This window comes from Acinonyx jubatus, chromosome C2 (genome assembly GCF_027475565.1).
Source record: "Acinonyx jubatus isolate Ajub_Pintada_27869175 chromosome C2, VMU_Ajub_asm_v1.0, whole genome shotgun sequence".
Lineage (NCBI taxonomy): Eukaryota > Metazoa > Chordata > Mammalia > Carnivora > Felidae > Acinonyx > Acinonyx jubatus.
In genome coordinates this window covers 86180150-86202020 of record NC_069384.1, presented here as the reverse complement: position 1 = coordinate 86202020, position 21871 = coordinate 86180150, and the positions used below count along the sequence as shown (strand labels likewise).

At 38.1% G+C, this 21871-nt stretch overlaps 1 protein-coding gene across 1 annotated transcript in view; it reads right to left on the bottom strand.

Moving 5' to 3' along the window:
• Positions 1 to 21871, bottom strand: part of GNB4 (G protein subunit beta 4) — a 57188-nt gene that overhangs the window by 15415 nt on the left and 19902 nt on the right. Inside the window, exons 2-5 of the mRNA XM_027061388.2 lie at positions 15581 to 15678; positions 6067 to 6105; positions 5254 to 5360; positions 2244 to 2307 (exon numbers count right to left, since the gene is read on the bottom strand). Coding sequence (XP_026917189.1) covers positions 2244 to 2307; positions 5254 to 5360; positions 6067 to 6105; positions 15581 to 15637 — 267 coding nt within the window. The 5' untranslated portion in view covers positions 15638 to 15678. The remainder of the gene's footprint in view (positions 1 to 2243; positions 2308 to 5253; positions 5361 to 6066; positions 6106 to 15580; positions 15679 to 21871) is intronic.

Genomic DNA, 21871 nt, shown 5'->3' with positions numbered 1-21871 from the left:
AACACACAAAAACTGTTACCAAGATTACAAAAACAGTCCACTTTTCAAACCTATTTACAATGAAGCAAATATTACTAAAAATTAAATGCATCTAAAAATAAGCCGAGGGGCACCTGGGTGGCTTAGCATGGTTAAGCATCTGGCTCTTGATTTCGGCTCAGGCCATGACCTCAGCATCATGGAATCAAGCCCTACATCTGGTTCCATGCTGAGCATGGAGCCTGAGATTCTCTCTCACTCTCCCTTTGTACCTCCCCCACTCAACGCCTGCTCTAAAATAAATAAATAAAAATAAACTGAATTAAAAATGCAATGGTTTAAGTGAACAATGAAAAATACTAATACATACTAAAATACCTATTTTTTTCTGTATTAACCTCAATTCATTCAGATTTAAGTGTTCTCATCAGAAATTCTCTTGGGGTACCTGGGTGGCTCAGTCACTAAGGGTCCAACTCTTGATTTCGGCTCAGGTCATGATCGCACGGTTCATGAGCTAGAGCCCTGTGGTGGGGTCTGCACTGACAGCACGGAGCCTGCTTGGGATTCTCTCTCTGTGACCCTCCCCTAATCGCATGCACACTCACTCTCTCTCTCTCTCTCTCTGTCTCTCTCTCAATTAATTAATAAACATTAAAAAATTATTATTTTAAAAGAAGCAAGGACACAGGATGTTTCAATATCAATCTACCCATTCAAAATTTTAAATGCAAAATGTTAAAGAACAAAATTCTTTGTTTTGGCAATAACACTCAAAAGAAGAATTTCCTCCACTATAGCACTGAACGACACAAGTCTCAGAAGCAATTAAAATGGTTCTTCCATGAAAAGATGGCAGTATGTCCTTCTAATAATAGGATATATACTCTGCTCAAATTCAAAAAATGGTAATAGTTTGCACTGATCTGCCCACACGATTCTGGTGCCTTGTTACCCAATACCAATTATTTCCACGTAGGTGGCAAAATTTAGTGTATATGGGAATAGCAAGGCTAAATAGTCCAGAGAATCAACACATTGTATTATTACTATTATGTTCTTATTTAAATCTAAAATATCTTTAAAACTCTATTTTTGTTCTAGGAAAATATAGTTGAAAGACATGCTGGATGGTTAGATTAATATAGAAAAACTGTTACAAATCTGTCTTGCCAGCTTTAAAATCTCAACCAGACTGAAGCTGTTTGTTTCACAAAACTGTACTTTTAAAACTTTAGTAAAAACAGTGATATAAGTATATATAGAATCTAACAGGTATTTGATGTAAGTTTTCCTGAAGCTTTTCCCCTACCACTCCACACTTTTTCATCAAGGATTCCTTCCAATGGACAAAACAGCAAGACCCCCTGGGGTCTGCCAAAAGATGGGAAGAAGTTGTAATCTAGAAGATATAAGCCACCTCTAATCTACTGCATCTTCTGAGCACTCCAGAAACAAAAATCAATGCCTAGAGTACCAAAGAAAGGGTTCACAGTAGCATTCTGGCACACCCACAACTAGAAACAAAAATCTCAGGGTCATTGCCACATTAGGAAATGGGAATTAAAAAAAAAAAAAATCATTTACAGGGGCACCTGTCTGGCTAAGTCAGAAGAGCATATAACTATTATTTACTTTTTTTTTTTTTTTAATTTTTTTTTTAACGTTTATTTATTTTTGAGACAGAGAGACACACAGCATGAACGGGGGAGGGGCAGAGAGAGAGGGAGACACAGAATCGGAAGCAGGTTCCAGGCTCCGAGCCATCGGCCCAGAGCCCGACGCGGGGCTCGAACTCATGGACCGCGAGATCGTGACCTGAGCCGAAGTAGGACGCCCAACTGACTGAGCCACCCAGGCGCCCCTACTTATTTATTTTTTAAGAGCATCCAACTTTTGATCTCGAGGTCATGAATTCGAGCCCCACACTGGGTGTAGAAATTACTGAAATAAATAAAACTTAAGAAATAAAATTTAAAAAATCACATATTTAAAACTGATGCACATTCTTTTCTAATATTCAAATACAAAATATGATACTCGAGTAAAACACACTGAACAATATTCCTGCGGTTGTCCTTGGGAACATAAAAGGGCTTAATATTAAAAACAAACACTAAGCCCAAGAGAGGAACTAGATTAAAATAGAGAAAATAAATTTATCTTTGAAGGAAATTAAAGTCTGAAGTAACAAATAAAGGAAAAAACTGTTGGACACCAAGCCAAATAAAAGGTTATTTAATCACTCTCTTAAGAAATCCTACCTTATTTGTTGTATAGCTATCCCAAATAATTAATTTTCCATCTTGAGAAGCACTGACGAGTAACCTATAGGAACAAACACAAAAATAATTTGACACTTAGAAGAAAAAAATAGTTTAGTCATGCACTGCATTAATGTAGAACACTTCAGAAAAGAAAAATACAATTTTTCTAGTTAAAAACTTGATACCAGAAAATATCCTGTCAAATTTATTCTGCATGCCAAAGTTTTCAATAAATACAATTGAGTAAAATTTAAACATTTTAAAAATGTCTCTGGTTATGATTAAACTTTTTTTTTAATGATTCAACTTTTTTATTGCAACATTCTAGTTCCTATTCAAGATTCTGAAGATATTAGCTTACTGATTATTTACAGACTTTAAAGACAACAGAGTAGATATAAGCCTAACAACCATATTTCACTTCATATAAAAATCTCAACTGAGAGCCTGTGAATGCAACACAGAATTACAGGTGTGGTGCAGGATATGCCACCCGCCCTTGAGGTCTCTAGCATCTAGCAGAGAAGAAGATACTTACACATGTTCACAATAAATTAAGTGAAAATTGTCAGAGGGGTGGTATATAATCAACGCCACAGAAAAACAGAAGAGGGCCAAATAAGTGCTGGTTGAGTTAATCAAGTAGTCTTGCTAAAAATGCATGATGAAAAATGGAATTCTGAGAGCTAAAGGCAGAGAAAAGTCTATATTCTGTGAGGAGGCTATGTTCAATGACAAAAGGTAGAAAAATACAGTGTTTCAAGAACTGTGAATTTTCCAGTTGCAGAGAGTGTGTGAGAAATAACAGGTGAGAAAAGCAGACTGGGCTTCAACTGCAGAAGGCTTTGTTTGCTGGCTAAATAAGAACTCTAAGTAACTATTAGTTATTGAACTTCTTGTTTTCCTTTGGAAATTTTTCACTATGGTATAAAATTTAAAAGATACAAAAAAAAAAAAAAATCCAGTGACAAAAAGTCACCTTCCTATCCCTGTCACCAACCCACCCAGATCCCTCCTTCCCCACAGGTATATATAACATTAGCAGGATTTTATGTAGCAACTGCAGCAAATTCTTTATGAAAGTGAAGATCTAACTTTAGGACGCAAGACAGAACCAGAAATAGATTCTGTAAAAATCAATTGGCATCTGGAGCACCTGGGTGGCTCAGAAGGTTAAGCGTACAACGCTTGATTTCAGCTCTGGTCATGATCTCATGGTTTATGACATTGAGCCCTGCATCAGGCTCTGCACTGACAGCAGGGAACCTGCTTGGGATTCATTCTCATTTTTCTCTCTCTCTAAATAAACTTAAAAAAAAAAAATCAATTGGCATCATCAGCATCGTGGTGAGAAGAACTATTAAGTGATGAACTGCTAAAGACAGGTTCCTTGATGTTTTTCTATGAAGAGTAATAGTCTTGAGAAATTCTGAGGAAAGTAATTTATTCAAGTAATTATTTCAAGTGATTATATTTTGAGTGAAAAGTTCGCTGCAGCAATGGGCAAACTTTTTTTTTTATCTTAAACTTCTTTAAGAAAAACAGTAAAACATTCGGCCTAACTTTATGCCACCTGTCCATTATTTATTTTTCCCCCTCCTAGGAGGCACTTTTTTTTTTTTTTTTTTGTAGAGAGAGTGACAGAGTGACAGAGACACAACACAGAGAATCTTAAGCAGGCTCCACACTCAGCACAGAGCCCAGAGCCTGATGTGCGGCTTGATCTCACGACTCTGAGATCACGACCTGGGCTGGAATTGAGAGGCGATTGTTTAACCAACTGAGTCATCCAGTCACCCCATAGGAGGCACATTTCTATAATACTGTACCCAGGGGCGTCTGGGTGGCTCAGTCAGTTGGGTGTCTGACTTCAGCTTGGGTCATGATCTCACAGTCCGTGGGTTCGAGCCCCACATCGGGCTCTGTGCTGGCAGCTCAGATCCCGGAGCCTGCTTCGGATTCTGTGTCTCCCTCTCTCTCTGCCCCTCCCCTGCTCATGCTCTGTCTCTGTCTCAAAAATAAAAACATTAAAAAAATAATAATATAATACTGTACCCAAGTATCCCATTTACACTGAGATATGCCAAGAAACAGGAAGACACCTGAAGTAGGCACAACCTTTTTAGTTTCTCCTGGGAAAGCATAAATGTGCAGCTTCTATTAAAAAATAATTTCTTGGGGCACCTGGGTGGCTCAGTTAGCTAAGCACCTAACTCTTGATTTCAGCTCAGGTCATGATCCCATGGTTTGTGAGATCCAGCCCTGCATCAAGCTCGCACTAACAGCATGGAGCCTGCTTGGGATTCGCTCTCTCCCTCTCTCTCTGCCCCTCCTCTGCTCACGCACACGCTCTCAAAATAAGTAAACTTAAGAAAATAATTTTTTAGTTGGGACTTTTCCCAATGAGACTGATCAAATCAAAGAAACAAGTCAACCACTATGACAGCAGGCCGATCTGCAATTGTAGTTATTCTGTAAGCCTATGACCAACCATCCAATGCAAACCAGACAGCAGCCATGTATGTGTGCACACATACACATGCATACTGGGGTTAGGGAAACAGAAGATGTATGAGTGTACTTGTATTATGTAATTACATCTTTTGTGATTTTTAGGTGGTAATTATAGCAATATACAGTAACTTGTACATAGCAATAATATTCAAATATTGCCTATTAACTGAAATTAACATCAATATACAGTGAAGCTGCCTTTGGCACATTAAGAAAAACAGTAATAACAATACACTGCAAAGAAAAGAAATCCTAACCATTTTACATGGATCATCTGATAAAGGAGATTTTTCAGAGGTAAACTTATTTTCCATATTAAAGGCTTCAAAACATTTAAAGTGTCAATGAATGATTTTTAGTAAAAGCCAAATGTTCATATTTGAAGCATTTTCTATAAACACCTCATAATATTGCTTGTTTTAAAACAAAGAAAATGCAAATGAGGAATCTTAATGAAAATAATTCCAATAGTTGGATTATGCCAGGTACAAACCTTGAATCGTATCCCCAGTGCATCGCATAGATTTTAGCTAGGTGACCCCTCAGCGTACGTCTCGTTCGCATCTGTATTCGACCCACGGAATCCATATTTGATGTGATCTTTAGAAAGCACCAAGAATGTTATTCTCTACCTTAGATGTAGCTCAGAAAATAAGGTAGAAACAATAGGCATAAGACATAAAACAAACTGATAGCAACTGAAGGTAGTTTAAATAATTCCAGAGTCATTATAGATATAGGATCAGTAAATTGAAGAAAAAGTACGATTTGAAATTATCCTATTGACACACCTTCCAGTGAGAATATCTACTACAGACTATCAACTTTTAAAAAGAATAGACATACCTCCCAACTTTAGTAAAAAAAACAGCAACAAATAAAAATCAAATGATCAAATGAAACATGTATAATTTTAACTGTCTATAGGAAAGCAAGCTTTAGCATACATTTCCTTAATAAAAATTATCAGTATTAGTTAAGCTAATGAAACCTTCCTAAGAGTTTATGTAAAAAAAAAAAAAAAAAAAAAAGTTAATCAGGGCATATCAAAACGAGTCAGAAGCTAACCTAAAAAAATACATATGAATCTACATGTTTTTATACTATTTATTTTTCCACAGTCTTCTATTTTAACAAGTATGCTTTAAATAGCATATATACAGCATCTGACAAATTACAAAGTGTTTTTAAATAGAGATCTCATTTTTTTCAATTAAATACTCACAAATACCATCTACATGTCATTTGTATCAGTGTTAAGCTATTTCATGTGAATTACTAAAATGAAGAAAAAAAATAACTTTACCTGAATAAGTGTTGCATCATTACATGCTTTCCTGGCATCCTGAAAGATGATTATAATACATTTAAACATAGAAATCTCTGAATAGGATTTAAAATGCTATTTTTCATTGAAAATGTAGACTTACAAATATACCTTTTACTGTACCACATGATCTTTACTTAAAATTCAGTGGTCAGTACATTCACCATCAATTCCAGAACATTTATCATTAAAACAAAAAAACCCTGTGCTTCCCAATTCCCTCATCCCTTGATAATCACTAGTTTACTTTCTATCTCTATGGACTGCCTATTCTGGACATTTTGTATAAATGGAATCCTAGAATATGACCTTTTGTCTGGCTTCTTTCACTTAATGTAGGTTTTCAGGGTACCTCCATATTGTGGTGCATCAGTACTTCATTTCTTTTTATGGCTGAGTAATATTCCACTGTATGGATTTATCCCACTGTTTATCCATTAACTGATGGACATTTACGTTTCCATTTTTTGGTTTTTAATGAATAACGATGCTGTGGACATTCACATACAAGTTGCGTGTACACGTTTTCAATTCTTCTGGGTATATACCTAGGAATGGCAGGTGATACGCTAACTCTAATTTTTTAATCAAATGTCAAAATGTTTTTATCACAGCAGCTGTACCATTTTACATTCCAACCAGGAATGTATTAGGAGCTTTCCAATTTCTTCACATCCTCACCAATACTGTTCTCTTTATTATTATAGACATTTTCATGGTTGTGAAGTAGTAGTATCTTACTATAGTTTTTATTTGCATTTCCCTAATGATTAGTAATGGTGAGCATCTGCACATATGCTCATTGGCCATTTGTAGATCTTTGGACAAATGTCTATTCAAATCCTTTGCCCATTTTTTTTTTAATTTTTTTAACATTTATTTATTATTGAAAGACAGAGTCAGAGCATGAGCAGGGGAGAGGCAGAGAGAGAGGGAGACACAGAATATGAAGCAGGCTCTAGGCTCCGAGCTGTCAGCACAGAGCCCGACACGGGGCTCAAACCCACAAACCGCGAGATCATGACCTGAGACGAAGTCAGACGTTTAACTGACTGAGCCACCCAGGCGTCCCCCCTTTGCCCATTTTTCAATTATGTTATTGTTGAGTTGTAGGAGTTCTTTATATACATTCTGGGTACTAGACCTTTATCAGATATAGGATTTACAACTATTCTACAGAATATAGTATTCTATACTATAAATTATTCTCACATTCTGTAGACTGTCTTTTCATTTTCTTCATTACTGTCCTTACATACAAGTTTTTCATTTTGATGAAGTCTGATTTATCGATTTCTTCCGTTGCTTAGGCTTTCAGTGTCATATTCAACTGCTGCCAGGGGCACCTGGGTGTCTCAGTTGGTTAAACGTCTGACTTTGGCTCAGGTCATGACCTCACGGTTTGTGAGTTCAAGCCCTGCATCAGGCTCTGTGCTGACAGCTCAAAGCCTGGAGCCTGCTTCAGATTCTGTGTCTCCCTCTCTGCCCCTCCTCCACTCATGCACGCTCGCTGTCTCAAAATAAATAACAAAAACATTAAAATTTAAACTATTGCCTAATCCAAGGTCACAAAGATTAACAGCTATGCTTAGTTCTAAGAATTTTATACTTTTAGCGTTTATATTTAGGTACCATTTTCAGTTAATTTTTGTAAATGGTTTGAGGTAGGAGTCCAAATTCATTCTTCTGCATGTGGATACCCAGTTGTTCCAGCACCATCTGTTGGAAAGACTATTCTTTCTCTCTCAAATGGCCTTGTTATCCTCGTTGAAAATCAATCGGCCCTAGATAAATGGGTTCATTTAAGGACTCTCAATTCTATTCCATTGCACAAATATACTTTTGGTTTATGATTAAAAGATTTTAAATTGTATCCCCATGAGTAAAAATGAACTAGGTTGGTTTAATAAGCCCATAGTATCCTGAGTTATATTTATTACTAAGCTTCAGCAAAAAGGTTCAGGGTTCCCTTTTGGTTTGTTCTGGCATTTAGAAGTTGAGGTGATGGGAAGGATATTTATAGCATAACCCAGGTCATTTCAGAAGTATTTTTTAATGTCTACAACACATCTTTAAAATGCTTAGTATCTATATACAGCATACTTGCAATTAGGAATAAAATATTTCAGCTCCAATATGAAGATAGGATACATCAAGAAAATAATTTATGTTAATAAGGAACAGCTGATACTGAGTCACATCTATATTTTTATATTAATAGCAAGGCCCTTCTATGTAAGCAGATGTTTATGCTTAAGCATTATATGATAGCATTTCAAAATGACCTTAAATCTGAAGGAAATTATCAAAAAGAAGATGGTGAAACAGGAATCAATATGACAAAATAACATTTACTAAGCAACAAAATGTTTTCAAAGGAGTTTCCCAACAAATTTAGAGGATTCATATACATGGGAAAATCAGAAGCACAATTCTTCCTACTAGACTTGAAACTGTTTTTTCCTCTCAAAAATTAGGGTAGTATCCTCTTTCAACTGCTTTTCCCTACTGAGCTTAGTCGACTCCTGTGCAAAGAGGCAGCACATGGTATTTGCTGAATAAATGCCCCAAATGGACAACTCGTTCCAGTCAGCCAAGGGGAAAATGCCTGCCTCTGCTTGTAGCAAAGACCAGATGGAACACAGGATCCTTTTAGCTGCCCTTTCAACCTATTTATAACACTTAGAATATCTCTATGTAAGGATGTTCTTAAGCAGTTACACAAACACATGATTTGATTCTCTCATTCGTAGTCAAATTGTGGGCTGAGAAACTTCATTTGGCAAGGAATAATTTAGTCCATTTTCCGACAATGAAAAGAATTTCCAGAAAGGATAGTGATGGCCTGAGCCATGTTCCAAAAATGGTAGAGTCCAAGACTATATTCTAAAAACAGGGTTCTCTGATTTTAAGCTTTATGAAAATCCTTGCTTAGGCTGTCTTTCTTAATTCAGTCATTCAGTAAAAAAAAAAAATCCATTGAACATTGTGTCAGGTACTATTCTGGGCACCACAGTTACAGCAGCAGACAAAAATCCTGGCCCTCCTACAGGGCTTGTAATATTAACAGCACAATTAAACTGCACATGAAAATTACTAAATAGTGCAAATCAGTAAAAATCAAAATGTTGGAATATAAGCATACTACAAATAACAGTTACTTGCCAATCACGCGAAGACTCTATTCACATTCAGAGAACTTACTCTTATGAACACTTATCCATTATCAAACTGAATATAAAATTACTCCAAATAAAGGCTGAAATTCATATTGTCTACCATAATACAAGACATCTTTGTACAAGAGAAAAGCGATATATTTCCCACTCCAAGTAACAAAGGAAAAATCTGTTTTTCTGTTTTTTAATCGGTTTTTAATTTAAAATAAATAATATTGCATAAAATTGCATACATTTCTATTGTGTCATGTGTTTATACCATACTTAAGTATACTGTTAGCTAATATTTCTAGAAGTGAGGGGGAAACCAAGAGGGAAGGTCTTTAAATATAACATGTCATCATTTTGTCACTTTACATACATGTGGTTACTTGAAATCACAGGAGATGATTCAGTGAGCACCTGCACCCATGCAATTGTGTTTGGGAGGCTGGTGAGATATAAAGGGGATTAAGGCACAGAATTCTCCAACCAAGTACAAGTAGCAGAGGCAAATGTGCACAAGGAGCTATATAAAACAAGGCCAGCTGTGATCAGCCCTATAACACAAGTCCAAAGTGCTACAGGAGTAAGGCCTTCCCACTTATTAGTAAGTTCTTTCCATGTCATTCCATTTAATCGTCTCCACCAACCTTTGCTTTACAGCAAAGCGACCAAGCATCAAAGAAGTTAAACTTGCTCAAGGCCACAGAATAATTAAAATGTGAACCCACGCACTTTCTACCATGCCATGAAGCCTTCCAATAAATGGGAGAATAAATCCAACTGGAGGACTCTGGTGAGTCTTTTCAGATGATGGGGACTCAATGAACTGGAGTCATAGGAGCAAAACTGGAGCAAAGATAGCATAATTCTAGGCAAAGGAAACAACTTGTAAAAGAGCGATAAACTGGGAAAGAGCAATGCACGTTCAGAAACTGGCCACCAGAAATATATGGCTACAACACAGGATGTAGAGCAGGATGTTGGTACAGACTACAGAGCTGGGAGGCAGTGCAGCAGTGGTGTTGGGGCACAGGCTCTGGCACCAAAATATACCTGAACTGAATCCTGAATTTGGACTTCAAAAAATCTGGACGAGCAGTTATGTTACCTTGGCAAGTTATTTAATCTCACTGAGGATCAGTTTCCTCAGCTGTAAAACAAAGCAACACCATCTACCTCACAGGGTTGCTATGAGGATTAAGTGAGATCAACATGTGACCATGTGCCTGGCCAATCATTCCAGACAAGGACACCACAAGAAAATTACAGGTCACTATCTCTGATGAACACAGATGTAAAACCTCAATAAAATATTAGCAAACCAAATTCAACAATACATTAAAGCAATCACACACCATAATCAAGTCGGACTTATATCAGGGATGCAAGGATGGCTCAACATCCACAAATCAATGTGACACAGTACATTAACAAAATGAAAGATAAAACCTGTATGATCATCACAGTAGATGAAGAAAAGGCATTTGACAAAATGCAGCATCCATTTATGATAAAAACCCTCAAGAAAGGTGGGTATGAAGGAAATGTACCTCAACATAATAAAGGTCATAAAGGACAAGCTGATAACATCATACTCAACAATGAAAAGCTGAAAGCTTTTCCTCTGACATCAGGAACAAGACAAGGATGCCCACACTTCCCACTTTAATGTTACTGGAAATCCTTGCCGGAGCAATTAGGCAAGAAAAAGGAAATAAAGGCATCCAAATTGGAAAGGAAGAAATAAAGCTGTCACTATCTGCAGATGATCTATTATATATAGGAAACCCTAAAGACTTTACTAATAAACCGTTAGAAATAAATTCAGTAAAGCTGCAACACATACAAAACATACAAGAATCTATTGTGTTCCTATACACATATAATTAACTGTCAGAAAGATATCAAGGGAACAATCCCACTTACAACTGCATCAAAAGGAATAAAATACCTAGGGATAAATTTAACCAAGGAGGTGAAAGACCTGTGTACTGAAAATAGAAAAAATGAAAGAAACTAAAGACACAAATCAATGGAAAGCCATTCTATTCTAGTGGATTGAAGGAATATTGTTAAAATGCCCATACTACTCAAAACAAGCTATAGATGCAATGCAATCCCTATCAAAATTCCACAAAATACATTTTACACAAAAATACAAATAATCCTAAAATCTGTATGGCTATTTAGGGTCTTTTGTGGTTTCAAAGAAAATTTGAGACAAAAGAACAAAACTGGAGGCATCATGCTCTCTGATTTCAAATTACATTACAAAGCCACAGTAACCAAACAGTATGGTATTGGCATAAAAATGAACATATGGATCAATAGAACAGAGAAACCAGGAATATACCCATGCATATGTGGTCAATTTATGACAACGAAAGATGGTCTCTTCAATAGTGTTGGAAAAACTGGAGAGCCCCAAGCAGAAGAATGAAACTGTACCACTATCTTACACCATACACAAAAATAAATTCAAGACGGATTAAACCCTTGAATACCTGAAACCATAAAAGCCCTAGAAGAAAACATAGGTGGTAAGCTCCTTGACATCTGTCTTGGTGATGATTTTTTGGATTGGACACCCAAAGCAATGACAACAAAAGCAAAAATAAACAAGTGGGTCTATATCAAACCAAAAAGCTTCTGCACAGCAAAGGAAACCATCAATAAAATGAAAAAGCAACCTACTGGAAGGGAGAGAATATTTGTAAATCCTGTATCTGATAAGGGGTTAAGATCCAAAACAAAGAACTTGGACAACTCAAAAGCAAAACAATCCAATTTAAAAAAAATGGAAAAATATACCATGCCCATGGATTGAAAGAATACTATTAAAATGTCCATACTACCCAAAGCGATCTACAGATTCAATGCAATCCCCAGGCAAACACTAATAGCATTTTTCACAGAACCACAACAAATTATCCTAAAATCCGTATGGAACCACAAATGACCCTGAATAGCCAAAGCTGAATAGCCAATCTGAGAAAGAACAAAGCTGGAGGTATCACAATTCCAGATTTCAAACCATACTACTAAGCCACAGTAATCAAAACAGTATGGTACTGACACAACAACAGACACACAGATCAACAGAACAGGACAGAGCCCTGAAATAAATGTATGTTTATACGGCCAATTAGTCTATGACAAAGGATGCAATGGGGGGGGGGGGGGGTGACACTCCTTAAATAAATGGAGTTAGGAAAACTGGACATTTACATGCAAAAGAATGAAACTGGACCACTTTACACCACAAACAAAAATAAACTCAAAATGGAGTAAAGACCTAAACGTGAGACCTGAAACCATAAAACACCTTAAAAAACAAAACAAAAGAATAACCAGGGGTGCCTGGGTGGTTCAGTTGGTTAAGCACTCAACTTTGGCTCAGGTCATGGTCTTGTGGTGAGTCTGAGCCCCATGTTTGGCTGTGTGCTGACAGCTCAGAGCCTGGGGCCTGCTTCAGATTCTGTGTCTCCCTGTCTCTTCCCCTCCCCGCCTCGTGCTCGCTCTCGCTCTCTCTCTCTCTCAAACAACACAAAACCTTAGCAACATATTTTTGAATAGGTCTCCTCAGGCAAGGGAAACAAAAGCAAAATAAACTATTGTAACTACACTAAAATAAAAAGCTTTTGCACAGTAAAAGAAACCATCAACAAAACAGTAAGGCAACCTACTAAATAAGAGAAGATATTTGCAAATGATCTGTCCCATAAGGGGTTAATGTCCAAACTATATAAAGAATTGATATAACTCAACACCAGAAAAACACAATCTGATCAAAAAATGGGCAGAGATTCACTACAACGTGGATGGAACCGGAGGGTATTATGCCAAGTAAAATAAGAGAAATACAAATATTATATGTTTTCACTCATATGTGGAATTTGAGAAACTTAACAGAAGACCATGGGGAATGGGAAGGGGAAAAAATAGCTTCAAACAGCGAGGGAGGCAAACTATAAGAGACTCTTAAACAGAACAAACTGAAGGTAATGGGGGATGAACAGAGAAGAGGGGAAAATGGGTTATGGACATTGAGGAGGGCACTTGTTGGGACGAGCACTGGGTGTTGTATGTAAGCGATGAATCATGGGAATCTACTCCCGGAAGCCAAGAGCACACTGTATACTATACACGGATGTTAGCCAACTTGACAATAAATGATCTTAAAAAAAAAAAAGGGCAGCTGACCTGGATAGACATTTTTCCAGAGAAGACATACAAGATGGCCAAAAGACACACAAAAAGGTGCTCAACATAACTAATCATCATGGAAATGCAAATCAAAACCCCCATGAAATATTGCCTCACACCTGTTAGAATGGCAAGTATCAAAAAGACAAGAAATAACAAGCGTTGGCAAGGATATGGAGAAAAGGGAACCCTTGTGCACAGCTGATGGGAATGTGAATTGGTGCAACCACTATGGAAAACAATAGGGAGGTTCCTCAACAAAATTAAAAATAAAATTACCATATGATCCAGCAATTCAACTTCTGGTATTTATCAGAACAAAAATACTAACTCAGAAAGATATATGCACACCCATGTTCATTGCAGCACTATTTACATAGCTAGGACATGGAAACAACCTAAGTGTCCATCAATAAAAGAGTAAATAAAGAAAATGTATGTACATATGCACAGGAATAGTATTCAGCCATTAAAAAAAAAAATCTTGGGCGCCTGGGGCGCTCAATCAGTGAAGCATCCAACTCTTGGTCTCAGGGTCAGGAGTTCAAGCCCTGTGTTGGGCTCTGCACTGGGACTGAAGCTTACTTAAAAGAGAGAAAGAGAGAGAGAGAGAGAGAGATCGATCTTGCCATTTCCAACAACATGAGTAGACCCTGTCGGCATTATGCTAAGTGAAACAAGTCAGACAAAAAACAAATACCATACGATCTCCCTTACATTTAATAAAAATTAAAAAAAAAAAAAGCCAAGTTCATATACAGAGAATAGAATTTTTTAAATGACATAGTTGGTCATGTGACCATGTGCTTAGCCAAGGAGTCAGTCCTGTTCAGCATGTGGAGCAACTGATACCAAGTAGAGATCACTGAGAATTCATTCTGGTGTTGGCAACATCATCTAATTTACAGATTATTCTATGAAGCCTTCGTTCATCATCACAGGCAAAATACATCCCTTCTTTGTTTGGACAGCTTTATTCAAACATCTACACTATCAAACTCAAGAGTTCTTATTCACATCCAAATTCACTTCCTTGAATTCCTGGCAGTAACATTTGGTTATAATTTCAATCCAATCAGAAACAATGTTTTCTTGGCGCATGTTCTTCAGCCACCCGTTTTTCCTGCTCCTTTCCTCTCTTCTCTTGTTAATATCCTTCTATAGATCCTGTGCCTGTTCCTTTCTTCTTACTCTTTCAAACCAGAAGACTTCTTCTGAAACAGCCATTGCAAAAGGTTCAGAGCAGGGGCAGCAGGGTGGAGGGGAGCAGTCAGCAGTGTTCCAAGTTATTAGGGATTCTCCTCACTTCGCGCTGAAGTTCTTCATTCGTATCTGTTTCAGCCTTTGCTTTCCCTGCAAAAAGTAGGCAGCGCCAGGCTACAGCTCAGTCTCTTTCCTCCACCCTGCTCACTAAGAGGCTTCCTAAACATGAAGGAATATAGACACGCCATCGTTTATCTCTGCTCCTTGATACTCCTCTGTCCAGGAAACATCTGTTTCCACTGTTCCCAAGAGGATTACTGGTGTTGTTGCTGAGGAGTGCTCCCCACTTTTCAGAAACCCTTTTTCTGGAGGCTTCTCACACCCTGATGCATCACTCCGTTTGACTCTTGGTGTGAAATCCTAAGTGTCTTTTAATTTTGTTTTAAGATGGAACTTTATTAAGATCTTTGCTGTTTTGAGTTGATTTCCAAGAGTGAAAGATGACAGACATGTCTTTATTATGCCACTAATAATTTTTAATGTTTTTCTGTAATGTTTTAGAGTTTCCTATTTTTCTAGTGTATTACAATTGCAATGTGATAATACCTGCCTCATCATATTGCATCAAAAATTAAACTACAATTCCAGGTATGTAACTAAGAAGAGAATGATGTTTGCCTTTCAGCAGGAATTCCATATATAATATTAACTTCTTAGGGACACAGAGGCCATAGGTTCACAGAGATATTTTTCAGGAATAATTTTTATAGAATACTTCAGAGGTAGGATAAAAACAAATTGACCATTTCAAGCCTTACAGATTTAATATATGTAGACTGATGAAATAGTGAACAAATTTTATTCATTGCTGGTACTGAATAAAAGTGTTAAAATTTTAAAACGAGAAACTTTGTTCTTACCTGGATCTGATTCCGAAGTTGTTCAGCTTCCTGCCTCAACTGTTCCAGTTCACTCATCCTTTAACTTGTTTACCTCAGAAATTAAGAAGTGAAAGCAACTGTCAAAACAAAACAAAAACAGTGACAGAGACTGATTTAGTTGTCCATTTACATATTAATCTACTTTCAGGGGTGCCTGGGTGGCTCAGTTGGTTAAGCTCAGACTCTTGATTTCAGCTCAGGTCATGATCTCAGGGGTTCCTGGGATAAAACTGTTAGCACAGAGCCTCTTGGGATTCTCTCTCTCCCTTTCTCTCTGCCCCTCCCCTGCTAGAGCATGCATACTCTCTCCCAAAATAAATAACTTAAAAAAAAAAAAAGGTAATTATAAAAATAAAAATAAAAAGACTAAATTACAGATCATTAGTACTAGAATACAGACCAGTAAGAAGTACTTTACAATACGTCAGAGGGCACCAATAGTTATCCCCACATACATGTCTAATCAGCACCTCAAAGTTCATACTTCAAAGCTGAACCCCACTCTACCCCCAGGTCTTCCCTGTCTCCATAAATGAAAGTTCAGTCCTTCCAACTGTTTCAGCCAAAAACCTGGGAGCCATCCTTAACTTCTGTTTCTTTCACACCCTATATGTGATCCATCAGCAAAGCATGCCAGTTCTTCCTTCAGAAAAGAATATTTAGGATCTGACCAACTCTGATTACCTCCACCTTGACTACCTCAGTCTAAGCCACCACCATCTAACTTGGTCTCCTTTCTACTGTGGATGACCACTTCCCAATCTATTCTAAATACAGCAACCAAGTGATCCTTTTTTTTTTTTTTTAACATTTATTTATTTTTGAGAGACAGAGCACAAGTGGGGGAGGAGCAGAGATAGGAGACACAGAATCCAAAGCAGGCTCCAGGCTCCGAGCTGTCAGCACAGAGCCAGATGAGAGGCTCGAACTCACGAACCATGAGATCATGACCTGAGCCGAAGTCAGACGCTTAACTGACTGAGCCACCCAGGTGCCCCCCAAGTGATCCTTTAAAACACAAGTCTCCCGGGGTGCCTGGGTGGCTCAGCAGGTTAAGCATCCAACTTCGGCTCAGGTTATAATCTCATGGTTTGTGAGTTCAAGCCCCACATCAGGCTCTGAGAGTGCAGAGCCTGCCTGGGATCCTCTTCTCTCTGCCCCTATCCCATTCTCTCTCAAAACAAACTTTTTAAAAAATCAAAATAAACTTAAAAAAAAAAAAAACCCACAAGTCTCTCTTCTGCTTTAAGTCTTACAATGGTTTTCCATTCCCATTCTGAGGAAAACCTAACTCTCTACCTTAACCTACAAAGCTCTACACAACCTCTCACACACATCTCTCTGACCTTATCAATCACACCATCCCCTCACTCTGCTCCAGCCACTCTGAAGATTTCTTGACGTCCTTTGAACACACTAACTAGGATCTGGCCTCAGTGTTTTTTGCTTTTTGTTTAAGTTTGTTTTTGAGGTAGGGGGGTGGAGGGCAGAGAGAGAGGGAGACAGACTATCCAAAGCAGGCTCTGCACTGTAAGGAAAGAGCCTGATGTGGGGCTCCAACTCATGAACCATGAGACCATGATCTGAGCCAACGTCGGACACTTAACCAACTGAGCCACCCAGGGGCCCCAGCCTCAGTGTCTTTATATTTGCTCTTTCCTGGGTCTGAAATGCTCTTATTCCTGGTATTTTCATTGCTTGCTCTTGGATTTTTGTTCAAACGTTACCCCCTCAGAGGGATCTTTACTGACAGCACATACGTACGCACCTTATCCTATAACATCACTTAACGCTGCCACCCTGCATGTATTTGCTTATTTGTCGTCCATTTCCTCGTGGTAGAATGAAAGCTCCTTTGAGGCAGGAACCTTGTTCGATTTTTTGTCTACATCCCTAGCACGCAAGACACTCCTCCAGTAAATTAAGTTGAAATAGAAAAAATTTTCCTTTATTTATTAAGCTAAGTATTTAGGATGAATCACAGAACCACAAGGCAAGAATATTACTACCTCAGCACAAAACTAGAAGCTGAAAACTGATAGTATTATTTCTCTACCTGTCCTGTTTTTCTCTTCATATTTTTGTTTTTCTTCTTTCTACAAAATAACTTTTTTCTGTTTCTCCAAGCGCAAGATCCAGTTTGTGTTTCCTCAGGTCAAAATTAGAGCCCCAAAAGACTATCCCAACCCCAAACTCCCATAAGAGAGACTCTCCCATAAGAGAAAATTTGTTTCTGGTGTCTACCCTTCCTTCACTTCAACTGTAGTATAAGTATCTGTTTATTTTTCAGGGTTAATTTTAAGTTTATTTTGTCAAACTAACAAAGTAATCTATTGGGATTGACTGGAATGGCATTAAACTGTAAATACATTTGAGAAGAGCTGACATCCTTCTAATATTCCATTTCCAATTTACTTTTGTAATATACTTCTCCATTATCTAAATTTTCAGCAAATTTGGGTAACTTTCTTTGTAAGTCTTAACCATTTCATGACAAAGTCCTACCGTTTAATAATTTAGTATGTTCCTCAGAGACTACCAGACTGACTGGATTACAGCCAATCTGGAATATCATTCTGCCTAACTGAAGGTAAGTAGCATTCACAGGTTCTTTAAATTCACAACCTTAACTGCCCGTGCTGGATCATACCGAAGATATCGCTGGCCCCCAAATCCTAAAAACTCTGGTTCCGATGCTTCTTCATTTCCTGAGTTCCAGAAACTCCTAAGCAAGTAAAACTGGTGTAAATCTTGCTTACTGAGTTGCTAATGTACTCAAAAGGAGTACCAAGGAGCTCTAACAGATCTCATTAGTTACAGGGTATTCAAAGCCACTTTTTACCCACTCACTACTGCCTTTCCACCCAAAGCCACCCACACACAAATGACCCTTTACAGAAGAGCTTATCTCCAACTGTAAACACAAAGAGTTAGGGGTCCCCAGAAAAAGACCAACAGACATAGCTTTTTTAAAAAGTCATTTGAGGCCCCCAGACATCTCAGGAAAGAATGGGAGAACAGCCACTATCAGGCCAGGTGACCCGACCCACATTCTAGAGTTAACTTTGCAAGATCTACACCCCTTTGAGCACTCAGATATCAGTCCAACTGGAGCCAGAGAACTGATAGAAGCAGAGGTCAGCACTACCGTTCCTTGTGACTTTGACCTGGACCTAGTTACCTTAAGATGACATTTGCCCCAACTCCATGCTGTATTTCCCATTGCCTAAACCCCTTCATGAATATGTACTCACCCTCAGCTTAAAATGTCCTCAATTTTGTCAGTCAGGGAGACACTGCTTTGGGGAAGAAACAAACAAAGGTATTCTCCTTTACTTATGACAAGTAAAACCCTTCCTTTTCCTGTTCTTTGGTTGTGTGTTTTGGCTCAACATTCATCAAGAGGCAAATCCAGTTTCAGGTAACAAGGCTAGTAGCATGTGGCAAGGGCTACTCAGAACACACTATGGTATGTACCAAATGAATGAGATTTTCTAGCCTGGGTGTCCAAAAGGATGGAGGTACCATGAACAGGAATGACAAAAAGCAGTTCCCTCATCACCACCACTCTGTGGATGGGTTACTTTTGGGAGAGGCCATGGTCCCTGGACGTCCCTACACATTTCTCCTGGGTGAGCCAAAATGTAAGGCCCTAGTCACTTTCAATTGGGCCATTTCTCAGGGATGTATTCGGGGCGAGCAACCTTGAGGGATGACACAATGTCTCCTCAACCCCAAGACACAGCAGGCTTGCTTCCACCTAACTGTAAAATCAGTCAATTCCGCAAGCTCAGTGTTTCTGGGCTGTGACACAAACCCCACTGTATGTGTGGCATCCATCTACCCCCACCTGTGTTAACCTCATAGAAACTGAAGAGCATGGGGAAATTAACACAAACCAACACCAGGATATGCTACTTGCTGTGCTGTGAGTAAGGTGGTCCTTGGTCTCTGACCAAGGAGTCTGTGGTCAGCTAGCATCCATGAAACAGGAATAGGCTAACTGACCGTCCTGCAAGTACTTAAAATCCCAGACACTTTCAAGTCCTTGACTCCTCGAAGGAGAAGTTCATAAGAGAGATAAGGAGTCCAGTGTGAAACACAGTGAGTTTGTGGTACCTCTTGAGATATATTGACATACAATATTATGTAGTTACTGTAGAAGTTTTAAAGAATGTGATTTCTACATTGCAATATGATTACCAAGGAGTTAACTACCCTATCACACAATTACCATCTTTTCTTTGTAAAGACAACATGTGAGATCGAGACTCTTAGCAACTTTGAAGTATATGACACAGTGCAGTTGACTGTAGTCACTAGGCTGTGCATTAGACCCCCAGAGCTTATTCATCTGCTACTTGCAAACTGCATTTTCCTCCTTATACGGATTAGGTTCCAGATCCAGCACTTGATCAACAATCTTGCCAGCACCCTAGTTTCCCCACCCTTTTATTCTGTCATACTCAACAGACAAAAATCACAACCTTCATAAACCCAACTACCTACTTTCTTTCAGCCAGTACTGAAGTGACCAAACATTGATCGAAAAAGTCAAACGGCATATTAGTGACACTACAAATTCATTTTACCCATCTCAAATGGGCCCTCAAAACCACCCAACAGCCTATGCAGCTTTTTATCACTTCCACTCTTACTATCAACTATTTCAGTTCCTTTGAACTCTTTAAGCTTTTGACCTTTCATACCCCCTCTTGCAGATGACTGCCTTCTACATCACAGAGAAAGCAAAAGCCATCAGACATGAACTCTTTCAATTTTCTACTACTAAATATATAAAACCACACAAACATAACTGACTCATCACATTCTCTTTCCCCTCTATTAAGACAGAGCAACTGACTTTTCGGTCATTTGGTCCAATTCTTCCACCTATGATTTAAATCCTATCTATCATCTTTTCAGTAATGTTACACTTCTGATGATCTCTTCTAGAATATTCATGCTCTCATTTTTCCTCCGTTGTTTTAGTCTTCTAGGATGATTTTCAAACACAGAAAAAGGTAAAGATATTAGTTATAATGGACACCCATAATACCCACCACGTGATTTACAAGTTGCTAATATTGTTATATTTACTTTACCTTATTTTTGCTGAAGTATTACAAACATCAAGACATTTCACTCTGAAATACATCAGCATAGATCTCCAAAAATATTAGGACATTTTTCTATTTAACCATAATAACTTTAAACAATCTACCAAAATTAATAGTAATTAATTAGGAGCTAATATCTAGTCCTTTCAAATCTCCCCAATTATTCCACCACTATCTTACATCTGATTTATTCAAAATAGGATCCAACTAAGGACTATGTAGTACATTTGGCTACATCTCAAGTCTCTCCCATCTAAAAGTATCCACCACCTGCTTTCTTTTTTTCCCCTAGAATACTTACTGGAGAGAATGAGCCACTGTCCTATACAGTGACTCACATTCTGTTTACTTCCTTATGTTATTGTTGAACTTGTTTCTCTATCCTCTATCCTGCCAATCGACTGGAAGTTAGAGCTACATGCTAGATGATACTCAAGTTCAATGTGTCTGGCAGGAATACTTCCAGGTAACACTGCAGACTTCATATTATATCAGAATGAACTTAATGAAAGCTAAGATTATATTTAGGCGTTAACAGCTTAGTTTATTGTAAAGTTGTAATTCCTCACTTTTACCTAGCAAACCGCCACCTGTGGGTAACCTTTCACTTTCAATTGGATCCTTTCTATCAGGGTTAAACATGCCCAAGTCTCTCCCTTAAAAAAAAAGGGGGGGGGGGGAGGGAGGAGAGAAAGACAAAACACCTTGATTGACATTTCACTATCACTCATACTCCTCTTCCTGTCCTTCATTATGAACTCTCAAAGAGAGCTGCCTATACATAACCCCATTTCTTCACAGGAAATATAAATTCTCCAGCCTCACTCATGCCCAGCCAACTTCAGGTAAGATTAAGCAGTCATCATGGAAAAGGCAGGGGCAGTTATAAGGCAAGGGACTGTATTGGAAAGGTTTCTAAGAGGCAAAATCAGAGTCCTTGTGATGTTTGTACCAAATGAAAGCTAGCAGAATATGCCACCCCAAATATGGCCTAAGGATGTGGCATAGGATTATTCTCAGAAACAGCAAACTAAGGAGAAACTGAAAACAAAAGAGAAGTCACCCCTCTGAAATGGAAATGTACATTTATAAAGAAAATTTCCATTTGTAAGGGTGTCTCCCTCTCCTACTAGGAAGAAAAAGAGGACTC